Source organism: Papio anubis, chromosome 15 (genome assembly GCF_008728515.1).
Source record: "Papio anubis isolate 15944 chromosome 15, Panubis1.0, whole genome shotgun sequence".
Taxonomy (NCBI): Eukaryota; Metazoa; Chordata; class Mammalia; order Primates; family Cercopithecidae; genus Papio; species Papio anubis.
This window is the reverse complement of record NC_044990.1, coordinates 88,503,315-88,517,053: the sequence shown is the minus strand read 5'-3', so window position 1 is coordinate 88,517,053 and position 13,739 is coordinate 88,503,315. Positions and strand designations below refer to the sequence as shown.

General features: G+C 43.5%; 1 protein-coding gene across 1 annotated transcript in view; it reads right to left on the bottom strand.

The window, feature by feature from the left end:
* COL4A2 (collagen type IV alpha 2 chain) overlaps nt 1-13,739 on the bottom strand; it is a 199,298-nt gene that overhangs the window by 79,714 nt on the left and 105,845 nt on the right. Inside the window, exons 5-6 of the mRNA XM_003914073.4 lie at nt 3,309-3,443; nt 3,180-3,224 (exon numbers count right to left, since the gene is read on the bottom strand). Of these exons, the coding sequence (XP_003914122.2) occupies nt 3,180-3,224; nt 3,309-3,443 (180 nt within the window). The remainder of the gene's footprint in view (nt 1-3,179; nt 3,225-3,308; nt 3,444-13,739) is intronic.

Here is a 13,739-nt window from a genome sequence, read left to right as displayed (position 1 = left end):
CCCTGTAGAAAACAAGTAAAGGTACATTTAAAAAATTCTAGGAGAGATTTCAGAAGCAGCTACCTCTTTCTCAGGGATAATAGGGAGGTCCTTATCCCTGTAGAAAACAAGTAAAGGTACATTTAAAAAATTCTAGGAGAGATTTCAGAAGCAGCTACCTCCTTCTCAGGGGTAACAGGGAGGTCCTTATCAGTTGTGCCCAGCTGAATTTTAGATAGTGAGTTTCACAGATCCACATCCTAAACAGAGAAGACACACCCACAACGTGATTTTATCCGTGGCCTTGCCATATTTAAAAGAACTGACTGCCTCTTGTTTGCTTTCTTGGGAAACATGACCTTTTAGATTTTAAACACGAATTATGAAGCATGTCAGGTTTTCTGAAATGTCTGGGGGTGGGGAAAGACAACACAGCCAAGTGTCTGCAGTGACTAGAGGGACTCAGGCTAAATTTGTGGGCATTTTCACTGCCTTAAGCTGGTTCCAGAGATTACAGGGGCTGGGTTAATAATCTATAATTTATGTACTACCTGGCCACAGCCTGTTTTACTGTTTTTTTAAACAATAGATATTTAGCTATATGCTTTGTTATTGTGTAGTTACTGTTAAACTTTTAGTTTTCTTGATAATAAACCAAACATACATTCCAGAGTGATTTTTGAGGTCATTGGGATGTCTTTTATATTTACTTTGAGGAATCTGGAAAATGTCAAGATAAAGAAACAAACTTGGCCGGGCGCAGTGGCTCATACCTGTAATCCCAGCACTTTGGGAGGCTGAGGCAGGCAGATCACTTGAGGCCAGGAGTTCGAGACCAACCTGGCCAACATGGTGAAACCCTGTCTCTACAAAAAATACAAAAATTAGCCAGGCATGGTGGCGAGTGCCTGTAATCCCAGCTACTCGGGAGGCTGAGCCATGAGAATTGCTTGAGCACAGGTGGTAGAGGTTGCAGTGAGCTAAGATCACACCATTGCACTGCAGCCTGGGCGACAGAACAAGACCCTGTCTCAAAACAAAACAAAACAAAACACGACAAACAAACCTCCAAAACCCCACGCAACCAATCCTACATACAGTGCCGTAACCGCAATGATATTAAGAAATACAATAAAAAAGTGGAACTTTTATTTGCACATCTCTTTGCTTCCGACGTCCACAGCCATTGGTTGAACTGGTACCATCAGATGAGAGTTCTGACGGGCTTCAGTAAAACGCTCTGGTGAGCCAGAGGAATCCCCATTTGTGGGCAGCTTCTCCATCTGTTTGCAGAGCTGGCACGCTAGTGGCCCTTGAAATAAAGACATAAGGGGCCCTTGCACTTCAGCTCGAGAAAACAGCTCTCCACATGTTCTGCTCCAGATTTTTAGTATTCTGTGATGCTTTTGCTTAAAATGAACTGTAACATTTAAATTCTTCTCTATTATTTGTCTGCTGTTGGTCTTTCTTACTTGCTTAGAGCTGATCTAAGTTATTTGAAATGGCATGTCAATCTAATCTTAGTTTGAAATTGTGCTTCAAAGAAAAATTTCAGTTCCATTGAGTTAAATGTTTGTCTCTGCTGAACATCTAATTAGATACTCTGCGATATGAGACCACGCTAAGATTTTACTGCATATCACTTCTTACATATAACTTCTAACCAGCTAAAATGATCCAGGTCCCTCAAACTCTACATTCATTAACTGATTACTTATGGCAGGTGACATTTATGTTAACTTAATTTGTAGTATCAGAGTTCTGCAGTTAAGAGAGATTGGATCCTTTGAGCAGCAGGTTCTGTCGAAAATGGTCCTCACCTGCTAACCACAATCATTCCTCCAAATTATGCTTAGTTCGTCCCTAGTTTGTGAGACATTTGCCTCTGACATTAAATGAGTATAAAGTGGAAACATGAAGGAAACCTGGTACAGATGAGTTGCAATTGCTTTCCATAATGTCACTCCATTATAACTCAGATTTCAGCTGGAGACAAAACTTAAAGACGCTCTAAGGAGTTCAAAAGAGTAGTTTAAAAATGTGTGATTTAGATTCAGACCATTAATATGAAAATATTTTCCTAATTTGTTTAATCTTTGGAAGGTGCAGATTCTTCATTTCTGTCCATTTCTCAAGATTCTGACTGATGTGAACGTTATTTCCTTATTTCTTCAGGGCTGTGTGAACCCAGGTGTCTGTTTGAGCCCACCACTCAGGTGACCCCGAGATCACTGGCTTGCAGCTCTTGTCTGGCAAATGCGACTTCCTCTATTTTGCCCTGTCTCCTTCTGCTCTGCAGATGTCTCCTTGACAGTGGGACTAAAGATCTGATGGAAACGCATGAGTTCTCTGGGACTGCCCCTCAGTCACTCATTCCCTCCTCTTCTGCAAGGCCCTACTCGTGCAGCCTGGGAACGGAGTCTCTCTCCCTGTGCATGTGCGTGTGTGAGGATACAGAACCTGCCTCTGCAGGACACGGGCACACACATCTGTGTATATGTGTGAGGTTTGTGGAGCAGATGTCTCAGAACCACAGCAGTAGCCGGATGGGAGGCGGGTCAGAATGTGCGATAAACACATTGATCCCTGAGGTCAGGTCTGGCCAGGAAGCCAGCCCTGGGAAATCTGCTTGTGGGTCCCTGTGAAGAAGGCTGTGACTCAGGCTGTTTTGTTTATTTTTTTATGCCACAAGAAGTAAAGTAAACTAGGTTATAAAAACACATTTCATTGCATTTTGAGATTTTTCTCATGAACAAACCATGCCTTTTCTTTTTCTTGTTTTACGTGAGGTTGCTGTAAAGAACTTGAGAAGCTGCACGAATGCTCGGCAGGGCTTCATTCTGCTCACGCTCTTGGCTGAACGACTTTATATGCAGGTTGCTCTATAGTTCAAACGGGATCGCAAGACTGGCTCTTTAGGGCATATATCTGGATAGCACTCTAGCTTTTTATTCCCAAACAATGCGCAGTTTAGTAAAGTGGTCTCAATTCTGAAGCCAAGTCTATAAGGACCTTTAAAAAGCAAACAATTTGTTCACTGTCTGACTGAATTCTGTGGGGAGAATACGCACGTATAGCCCCCACATGTTTTATGTTATAAACAAAAAAGGAGGTCTCATTCAAAATGTTGCTTTAAGTCACAAATGTATTGCCTAGAATGCATGCAATGATTTACAATTCCAATCTTCCATAAAACTTACAGGAATTCCATCGGCACCAGGGAATCCAGAAACGCCTCTTGCTCCCTATGGAGAAAGCAAATGAAATTAACCATGGCTGAGATACCCGCCACCCTCATGAGGTCAGGGGAATACAACAGCGGTGCGTACCACGTCACCCTTGGGTCCTGTTATTCCGGGGGCTCCCCTTTCACCCTTGTCTCCTTTGCGTCCCTGCAGTCCTGGGAATCCTTGTAATCCTGGTGGCCCGTTGTACCCCTGGGGGCCCACTGGCCCAGGCTGACCCTGTGGGAACAACATAGGTTCAATTTCCTCAATTAATCACAATAAATACTCATGATCAGTTACGGTTACTTTCAAAACTACTTTTTTTGTTTGTTTGTTTTTAAAGAGTTATAATCTACAGGGAACATTATATGTAAACCACCATCTATTGCCATGATAGCTAACAAAAGAAGTCATAGAGTTTAAGAAGAGAAAATACGGAATGTGAGAAAAAAATTATCCTAAATTTCTAAAGTCATGTCATTGTGAAATGATAATACTGGGTTGGGATGAAATAATTAACTTATTTGGGTTTTTTTTAAAAAAGGCCTTTTCAGTATAAAAAATTTTCCAAATGAATTTCTACAATTTTATCTCTATTTTTCTCAATATAATGCATACAGTAGGTGTGGAAATGCATATTGCATTCAGATATCAAAATGACCCTCAGATATTTAAGTGGTTAATCTCTCCTTTTGTTCACACAGAGGGAAAAAAAAGAGCTTCTGAAACATATGAAAATGTTTGTCCAAACTAAATAGGATGGCTATTATTAAAAAAAAAATTGTAAGTATTTGTGAGGATGTGGAGGAATCAGAACCTGTGTGTGCTGCTGGTGGGAAGTGAAATGGTGTAGCTGCTTTGGAAAACTCTGGCGGCTCCTTAACACATTAAAAAAGAGAATCACTACAGGATCCCGCAATTCCACCTCTGGGTATGTAGAAAGCAGGGGCTAGCACTGGTACGCTCTGTGCATGGCAGCGTGATTCACAACCGCCAAAACGAGGAAACCACTCAAGTGTCCAACAATGGACAGACACCCACACAATGGACCAGCACTCAGCCTTTAAAGAGGAAGGAAGTAGTCACCTAGGCTGTGACGCGGAAGAACCTTGAGGACTCTGTACTAAGTGAAATGAGCCAGTCACGAAAGGACAAATCCTGTATAGAGTCCCCTTAGATGCAGTCCCTAGAACAGTCAAACCCACGGAGACAGACAGTAGCATGAGGGCTGCCGGCCAGGCAGGGGCAGGGGGAGTTAGTGTTTCGTGAGGACAGAGCTTCGGTTTGGGAAGATGAGAAAGTTCTGGAGATGGATTGGTGGTGACGGCTGCACAACAACATGAAAGAACTTAATGCCACTGAATCAGACACGTCAATATGACCCAAAGGGTAACTACGATGTTATTATTTTATTAGTACCCTGGAACTTAATACAATAAAATATCAACCCATCACCTAGGTGTTAAGCCCAGCCTGCATATGCTGTTTGTCCTGATGCTCTCCCTCTCCCCAACCCACCCACAGGCCCTGGGGTGTGTTGTTCCCCTCCCCTGTCCGTGGGTTCACATTGTTTAGCTGCCACTCATAAGCGAGGACGTATGCATATTTTTATGCATAAATTTTTATGTATAAATTTTAACAAAAATTTTAAAATGTTACATTAAAAAAATTAAAAATAAATTTACCACAATAAAAATGTTTTAAAAATGAGAAAAGAGGGGGGGGGAGAGTTCTGTCTCTCCTATGGATGGAACTAACTATTGTATTATAGTTCTATTTTAACATTTTACAGGCTAGCCTGAACTTAAAAAAATGTATGTCCTGATTTCCTCTTGAGACGAATGAGTCTGCTATTGAATCATCACATGGTACCTTTACCTGCCAAGCCCCATTTGCTATGAAATGTCAAATTCCTGTCTCACCCTGAGATTGAGGGGGACTTGAGCCATTTTTCTAGGCTTTTCTTCTGTTGCCTCCAGGTAACTTTTCCTGCGTAAACTGTTCAGCTGAGAAGTGTCGGTCTTCACAGAATGTTCATAATGCCATTCTCAGCAATCCACACAGTTGAAGTGAAACGGGAACTTAAAAACGCATCCCAGGGTACAATATTAATGTCATCGAGGCAGGAGCATGGAGGGGTGTGGGGAGATCTCATCTCCAAATTCATTACTGTTCCTAACTGGCAATTCCTTGAGATGTTAAGACTCCAGGCATCAGGGGAAGGAGTTAAGACGATTTTTTGGGGTGGAAGCTATTCACGCAGATTGAGGCTGTGGATGGAAGATGATGTATCCTGAATCTTGGGACCCCTGTCCCCACAAACCAAGGGGAGCTGGGAAATCTCCCACAGGGCAACCTGATCTGGACCGAAGTCAGAGTTTTAGAGACGGTGGGTTCTCCTCTACCCTCCAAGTGTCCCAGAGGGGTCCCGTCAATGCCACATCAGTAGTCACCTCGGGCAGCCTGGTCTCAGGCCTCCTAAGTCATAGTGAAGCCTGGGCACTTTAGTGTCTTTGGAGAACATTCTACAGTGGAAGCTACTGCCACCGTCTTTCTACCTAGGTGAGGAGACTCACGGAAGATGAGTGGCCCTGGCCCTGGGCGCACGATATCCCAGGCTCGTCCCATCTCCAATGCTTAGTGGTTTCCTACTCGACATTTGTTGTAAGTTTGGGAACAAAGCATGTTTTGATTCCAACTTTTGTGGGTCCTTCCCAGTGGTGCTCACTTTTGTTTAGTTTGTGGCTATGCTAGACTATACCCTTCTTAAGATTACATACTATGCCACGAAGCTCTACATTCCCTCACTATGTTGAGGCTTGCAGTTTGTTAGTGTCTACCGGCTGTCTTCTGGGGGATAAAATGTTTCTTATCGGGACTGTTAACTTTTATTGCCCATAAATTACATATCTATCCAGTGGGATTATTATTTTTTAGCCAACCAAACAAGCAGCAGTGACCAGTGGGATTATTTCATACAGCCAACTCAAAGGGAACATCTGCTACTAACCAACATGGAAATATGCACGTCTTATTGATAAAAACCACATTCTTATCTGCATTCGTTAACCCTTCCTCAATTCCCTTTGATGGGGGAAAGTGGCTAACCACATCATGTACTCATTTTCCTTTCATTGTCAGTAAACTCCTTTCTCATCTTTATTTCTTGGTTAGGGAGTCTGACTTTGGAATGAAAAACTCCAGTCTTCCCTTTTCTGGAGCATGCTGTAACCTTTTCTTTTTACTGAAGTGAAATTCACTTAACATAAAGGTAACCATTTTAAAGGATACAACTCAGTGGCTTTTAATACATTCACCATGTTGTGCAGCCACCACCTCTATCTAGTTCTAAAACATTTTCCTCACCCCAAAAGGAAGTCCCAAACCCATTAATCAATCACTCCCCATTCCCCTTCCTCCCAGCCCCTGGCAACCACCACTCTGCTTTCTGTCTCTACGGATTTACCGATAAACAGAATCAAACATATGATGTGTGACCTTTTGTGTCTGGCTTCTTTCAGTGATCATGTTTTTGGGATTCATTACCTCATTCACTGATGGCTGAATAATATTCCACTGTACGGATAGACCACAATGGGTTCATTCATTTGTTCCTGGACATCTGTGATGTTTCTATCTTTTGGCTACTGTGGATAGCACTGCTGTGAATGTGTGTGTATGAGTGACTACTTGAGTCTCTGTTCTGAATTCTTTTGGGTGTGTTCCTAGGAGTAGAATTGCTAAACAACGCTGCTATAAATATGTGTGCACAAGTATCGCTAAATTTCTTTTTCCACACTGACTGCACCCTTTTACATTCCCACCAGCAATGCGCAAAGGTTCCAATTCCTCTGTATCCTCACCAGTACTTGTGATTTTCCATTTTTTGGGCTATAGCCATTCTAGTGATTGTCAAGATGGCATCACTTCTAAACAGTCCATCCTGAGCTTCTGAGGAGATGGGACATTTCACAGAATTCCATCCAGCTTCCCCGCTGAGAGAGGGCCGGGAAGAGCCTGGACAGAATGTGAGTTAGACCTCAGTCCTCCCAGATGGAGCCCTTACCGCTGTGCACATTGCAAAGCCTGCATTGCTGGGATTAAATGGACATTTACAGCGTGGTCCGAGGAGGCCACTCTTGGTCATCAGGATGGAGCTTTTCCCCAGGATTTCCTGCCCACTAAGGAAGTGTGGTGCATCTATAAAGAGCAGCTGGGAGGACCAGGTACATGCCAAGGGTTTTCCTTTGTGCTAATCATCGTCCTTATCAACTTCCATCCTCAGTCAGAAAGTCCCAACCGGAAAGGTTATTTTCATCTCTTTCTTTCCTTTTGCGATAAGTGACATTAAAAATAAAAATTACTCCCAGAAAGTGAAAAGAGTCTAGTTTAAACGTCTTTGCATAAATCTCAAAAGCTTCAAAATTTCTAAAGCTCCTAATATCCCTCCAACATCCTTGAGAACAATATTTCCACCAAGTACTTCTCAGAAGCCAGTAGATGCTGTGGACCAGAGTGATAATGTCATGTCCCCTGTCCCCCGCCTGAATAATGTCATGTCCCCTGTCCCCCGCCTGATCCCACCACCAGACCATGTAAAGGTACCATTTCCTAGGAAACAGGATAATGAACAGTATCGTTAACTGTTTGTGTCTTTTGAGATGATGTGTTGTTACAGGTTTTAAACATGGTTTCTCTCATTTTATCCCCACGGCAACTGCACGCAGTGACATGAACTCCCGTGGAGAGGAGAGAGGACAGGGGCTCAGACGGGACCAGTGTCAGGGCTGGCCGGGGTGCACTCAGCTCTGGGGCGCTGGCTGACTCCACCAGGCCCTTGCTGTTCCAAGGGAGGTCTGTGTCAGTGTCACCTGGGGGCTTGCCATAAATGCAGAGTCTCAGGCCTGGCCCCAGAACTCCCGAATCCACGTTTGAACTGATCCCCAGGAGACTCCTTGGTATATAAAAGTTTGAGAACCACCGCACGAGACCACCATAACCCCCATCCTGGCATTCTTGAGGGAAGAGATAGGTGACTTTCAATAAGGAAAACCTCTGAAGCGTGGAGTTGGAGCTCAGTAGAAAGGTCTGGCTTACTGGATCATGCAGAGGAACACATAGTATTTATGTGGGTTAAATATTATTTCTCATTAAATCAGTCTTGGCCTTGCACTTCAGTGATATCTACAAGACAGAATCCATTTTGATGACTGTGAGGACGGCGGGGGTTGCACATTGCTTTTCCCTGTCTGATGTCATGGCTGGAGCGCACATGGGACATCCGGGTTGGTTTTGGAAGCTGCAGTCTGAAAAGGCGGAGACAACAAATCCAGACTTGAACCCACATTACTCAAATACCACGACTGTGGAGAGAATGCGCTCAGGGTCCTGACACTCCAGCATTCATGAATTGGGGAATTTCACTTCTGAGAAAAGAGGCAAAAGATGTTCAGATACGGGCACATGCAGTGTAGCTCTACAGCTTCAGACTTCAACAAAGGTGGACAGATGGATGATTCATCAGGGCCCCACATCACACAACCCTGTGGTTTCCATTCATTGGTCATTAACCTTAAAATATGCCTTGGGTAAGGGAGTAGAAAGAGTTTCATTTATCCGAGAAGGATAAAAACAATGTTGCCTAGGATAAAACTTGCTTCACTACACATCAGGATTTTTAATCTACAGTACAGTATTTTACTGGTAGAATAAGAATGAGCTTTTCATGACTTACCAGCCGAAATCTGAATAGTAGGAAATCCCTTCTCCTTCCTAAGCTGACTCTTCCTGTCTCACCTTTTATGGGCACTGGCGCCCAGCAGACGCCCATATCCTCTCCATTCCCCAGGGCGGACCCTCCCTCCCTTCCGCAGTGTGTTCCAGACCTTCAAGGCCTGTCCAAGGCTGCAATTCCTGGTGATCCTCCGGGGATTCCAACCTAAGTCCTGGTTAATTTCTGTGAGCTCTTTGTCACACATTTGAAATATGTAAAATGTCCCAAAAGGCAGAAAGGACTAGTTTTTAGGCTCTAGAAAAATAATTCCACCAGTCACAATTTAGAAATATTCATTGTTCTTAAGGATGGTGAGTTAGCATTTCTGAGCAATTTTTAGACTACCCTGGCAAGAAGAAATTAGTAGCATGTTCCAAGGTAACAATAATGTAAAGGCTAGTATTTGTACAGTATATTACACAGACAGCTATCAGCAGCCTATTCCATGCAACGCAGAGCTGAGGTTAAATTGGACACCTTCTATCTCTACCTTCTTATTTAGTATATAAAACATTTGTCCCACCCCTGGGTACTATTTATTAAGAATTTCAGTTATATGAGGTAGAATGATATGGACCCTTAGAATTTCTGCCCTCCAAAATTATTTGATGCAGACTGTAGCACTAGTGTCAATACAAAGTAAATAACATCCACATGTAAAGAAACACACCTTCACCTTCACCTTTATGTCACTTGATATGCAGACACTTAACTCAAAATGGACCTAAATGTAAGAGCTAAAGCTATATCGCTTCTAGAAGAAAACACAGGGGAAAATCTTTTTGAGTTTGGATTAGGCAAAGGTTTCTTAGATAAGACACGAAGATTACAACCTATAAAAGAAAAAGTTGGCTAGGTTAAAAAGGTTTGATTGTCAAAAGATACTGTTAAAAATAAAAAGGCAGGGGACAGACTGGGAAACATATTTGCAAAATACATATCTGATAAACAACTTCTTCTGGAACATATAAAGAACTCTCAAAACTCAATACTAAAGAAATGAACAACCCAACTGCAAAATCTGGCAAAAGATTTGAGCAGACACTTTACCAAAGAAGTTGTACACATGAAAAGATGCTAAACTTCAGTGGTCATTAGGGAAAAGCAAATTAAATCCACAGAGAGCTATAACTGTGATGGACTAAAATGGTGAATATACACAGAAAAAGGTGGCCACGCCAAGAGCTGGGAAGGATGGCACCTTGAATTCCATTGGCTGCCGGCAGGAAAGCAAAAGGGTGCAGCCTCTTCGGAAGACAGTTTGGCAGTTTCTTCTAAAGTTCACAGAACCCAGCAATCCCGCTCCTAGGTATATACCTAAGAGAAATGAAGGCCTATGTCCACACCAAGACCCGTATGAGAGTGTTCATCCTGGTTTTATTAAACGAGCTTATTCCTGGGATTGCTATTCGGCAATAAAAAAGAACCAAGTGCCCGATGTGTGCAGCAGTAAAGCTGAATCTCAAAGGCATTCTGCTATGTGAAGGAAGCCAGACACAAAATGCTACTTACCGTCTGATGCTATTTTTATGACATTCTAGAAAAGGCGAAACTAAAGACAGAAAACAGACGAGTGGCTGCCAGGGCTGGAGGTGGAGGGGAGGGACTCACTGAGAGGGTACAAGGAAAGTTTCTGGGGTAAAGGACCCACTCTATGGCATGATTCTGGTGGTTCTATGGCTGTATACATTTGTCAATATTCAATGACTTGTATGTCAATTATGCCTCAATAACCTTGACCGAAAAACAAACAAAAGAGGAGCTGAGTAAAGGCAAAGATGAAGAAGACAAAGCATGACATCACAGGCACGCTGCCCGGTGGCCGAGATTATGTCCCTTCCAGGTATCCCTGCAAGGGAGCTTACGCGACACAGAACGGTTAGAAAAGGAAGGAGAGTGTACACCTTTAAAGTGACATTTGGAAAAAACCGTCTGGCCGAATGCTTTTTAAAAATGTCTGCCAGGGGCCGGGCGGGGTGGCTCACGCCTGTAATCCCAGCACTTTGGGAGGCTGAGGTGGGCGGATCACTGGCCAACATGGTGAAACCTTGTCTCTACTAAAAATACAAAAATGAGCCAGGCGTGACGGCGGGCGCCTGTAGTCCCAGCTACTCGGGAGGTTGAGGCAGGAGAATGGTGTGAACCCGGGAGGCGGAGGTTGCAGTGAGCCAAGATCACGCCACTGCACTCCAGCCTGGTGACAGAGTGAGACTCTGTCTCAAAAAAAAAAAAAAAAAAAAAAAAGTCTGCCAGGGAAATAATCTGAAGAAATCAAGACCTAGCTTTCCTTGTACGGAATGTGGTCTGTCTGACGGTGATCCTGACAGAAATTTCAAGAAACTGTCTGGGGCACAGCCCACAGGGCAGGAGAACTGAAAGTGGGTCAGGACCGAATTAGATTGAGGAGTGAAGGCGAAGTCAGGGAAGCCACTGGTTTCTGTCGTGCTTTATCTCCATAGACAAATCTTCAGATCTCGGAAGGTACTACCTATAATTCTAAGATGCTATTATATAGTCTTCTCTGAAATGATTTGACTGGGGTAGGTGTACATTTTAAAGCAGAGAAAAAGTGGATGATCTCTTCTTCCCCACCCATAGTATCAGTGTCTGAAAACCCCTGCTCCTTATTCTAAAAATAGGCAGCACATGGGCAGTTGTGCTCAATGGCTTTTAGCCCAAACTTTTTATAGTCTGGATATGATTTTGCCTGGCATGTGTTGGAAAAGTTGATTTTCTGGGAAAGCCTTTTATTATCTCTGTGCTTTTAGCAATAAAGACATTTCATTTGCCTAAATGTGAATCATTGTGTAATAGATTGATGTGATTTCCTAAGCCCGCTTGTCCTCTAAGAAGTCTTGGAGTCTGATTGTGGATGAGTTCAGGGCCCTGAGAGCCCAGACTGCACCTGAGGAAGGGGCCAGGAGGAAGCCGATTCTGCAGTCACAGGCTCCATGTGCAGAGAGCTTTGGCTGTCAGGCCTCGAATGGGCATGAAACGCTCTTTCTAATTTAGCACCGCTGACATGCCGTGTTTCAATGCCCAGAGCATCACCCTCACGCAGCCTGGAAGAAGTAACGGATACTGTGGTGGTGGCCTCCACCTACATGGTTAGAGAGTGACAGCATAGGGGACAACTACTGAGCTACCAGGATTACACGATGACTGGCAATTACAAGAGTTAATTGTCTATACTGATGACCTCACTCGCGGGTTACTAATTTTCATGTGCCAACTGCACGTGCCAATATTTTCCTGGTATTCTTAGGTCATCTTCACACCCAAGAGCATGGCATGACTCACGGCCGAGATGGTGTGCTCCCATTGCACCATGTGCCTGCCATTACCCCATGCGCCTCTGCAGGTAGTAAGCAGCTAACAGCCCCGCAGAGTCTGCCCCAGGTGGAAGCAGAGAGGAAAGGTGTGTGGGCAGCTTTCCAAAGGCGGGCTCCCGGTGAGGTGAGCAAGCAGGCCGCCTGTCTTCCAGGGTGACTGCTGAGTATCTGTGGCACAGCCCAAGGACAGGACCAAAAGTTATATCTATTTTGCATTTAGACTGAAAAGCAGTCTATATATATGAGAGAAAAACATTCTTGGAGTTAGCATTATATTGAATTGGTTCTGCTATGATAAAACAAGCAACCACCACATTGGCCAACTAAGAAAAAAGGTTATGAGCCAAGGGTGGAGCGGTGGGCATGGGGAGAGGGTTTGAACTGGCTGTGATGTACAGCTTTTTTCCCCTCTTATCTTTATCTGAAATGTTCCTGAATAGGACATGCTTTAAATAGAACTCCACCTTTTCTGTTGTTAGAAAATGCTTGATAACCACCATTGTCCTCCTTCTCCTTTGGCTACTGCCTACTTATCTGTTATTTTAGTTTGACTTTGTTTTCTTCTTCCTTTAAAAAATATTTTATCTTTTAATTTAGATACAATAAAATTCACATTTTTGGTGTGTTATTTGGTGTGTCGTTAATAAATGCAGAGTTGTGTAACCACCACTATTAGCAAGAGTCAGAAAAGCTCCATATCAACCCACATTCTGGGTGCTGTCCCTTTGTCATCAAATGCTCCCTTCTCCAAACCTCGGTCCATCCCTCATGTTTGTCCCTCCATGTAGTCTGCCTTTTCTAGACACTCACAGAAATAGAACCATACAGTGTGCAGTCTTGAGCCTGGCTCCTTTCACTTAGCACAATGCATTTGAGATTCACCCAGCGTGTTGCTGCTACAGAAAGACAGGGGAAAAAGATAATTAACAAAAAAAATCCTACCATACAGAAACTAAAGAGAAACACAGCTCCAAAGTTCTTACGTAGAGTATGGATTCATTTTATTTTGGATAAAAGAATATTTCTTTCTCATACATTATGATACAAAAACAACCTTTGTCTTCCTTAATACGCAAACATGAGCCTCATTCCCTAGCAAGAGTCTTATAGATTAGACAGTGATAGCCATTTGAAATTAGACCAAGAGAGTATCACTTTTCACATATACATCTCCGCTGTTTGTCATTGATAACCAATTACTTTCCCAAAGGCTTCATAAAATGTTGGACTTGGAAGGGACCTCAGAGAGCATCTGGGGCGTCTGAGAGAGATATCGGCGGTCAGCAGCTTGAGAGTCACCTGGGGGCTCATTAGCAATCAGGGCGCTTGGGCCCTCTCCTGTCCTGCATTTTAACAGGGTTCTGGGTGATCGTTCTGAAGTGGTCCCTGTCCCAGGACTGGCCTGGGCTGGCCGCCAAAGTACCAACT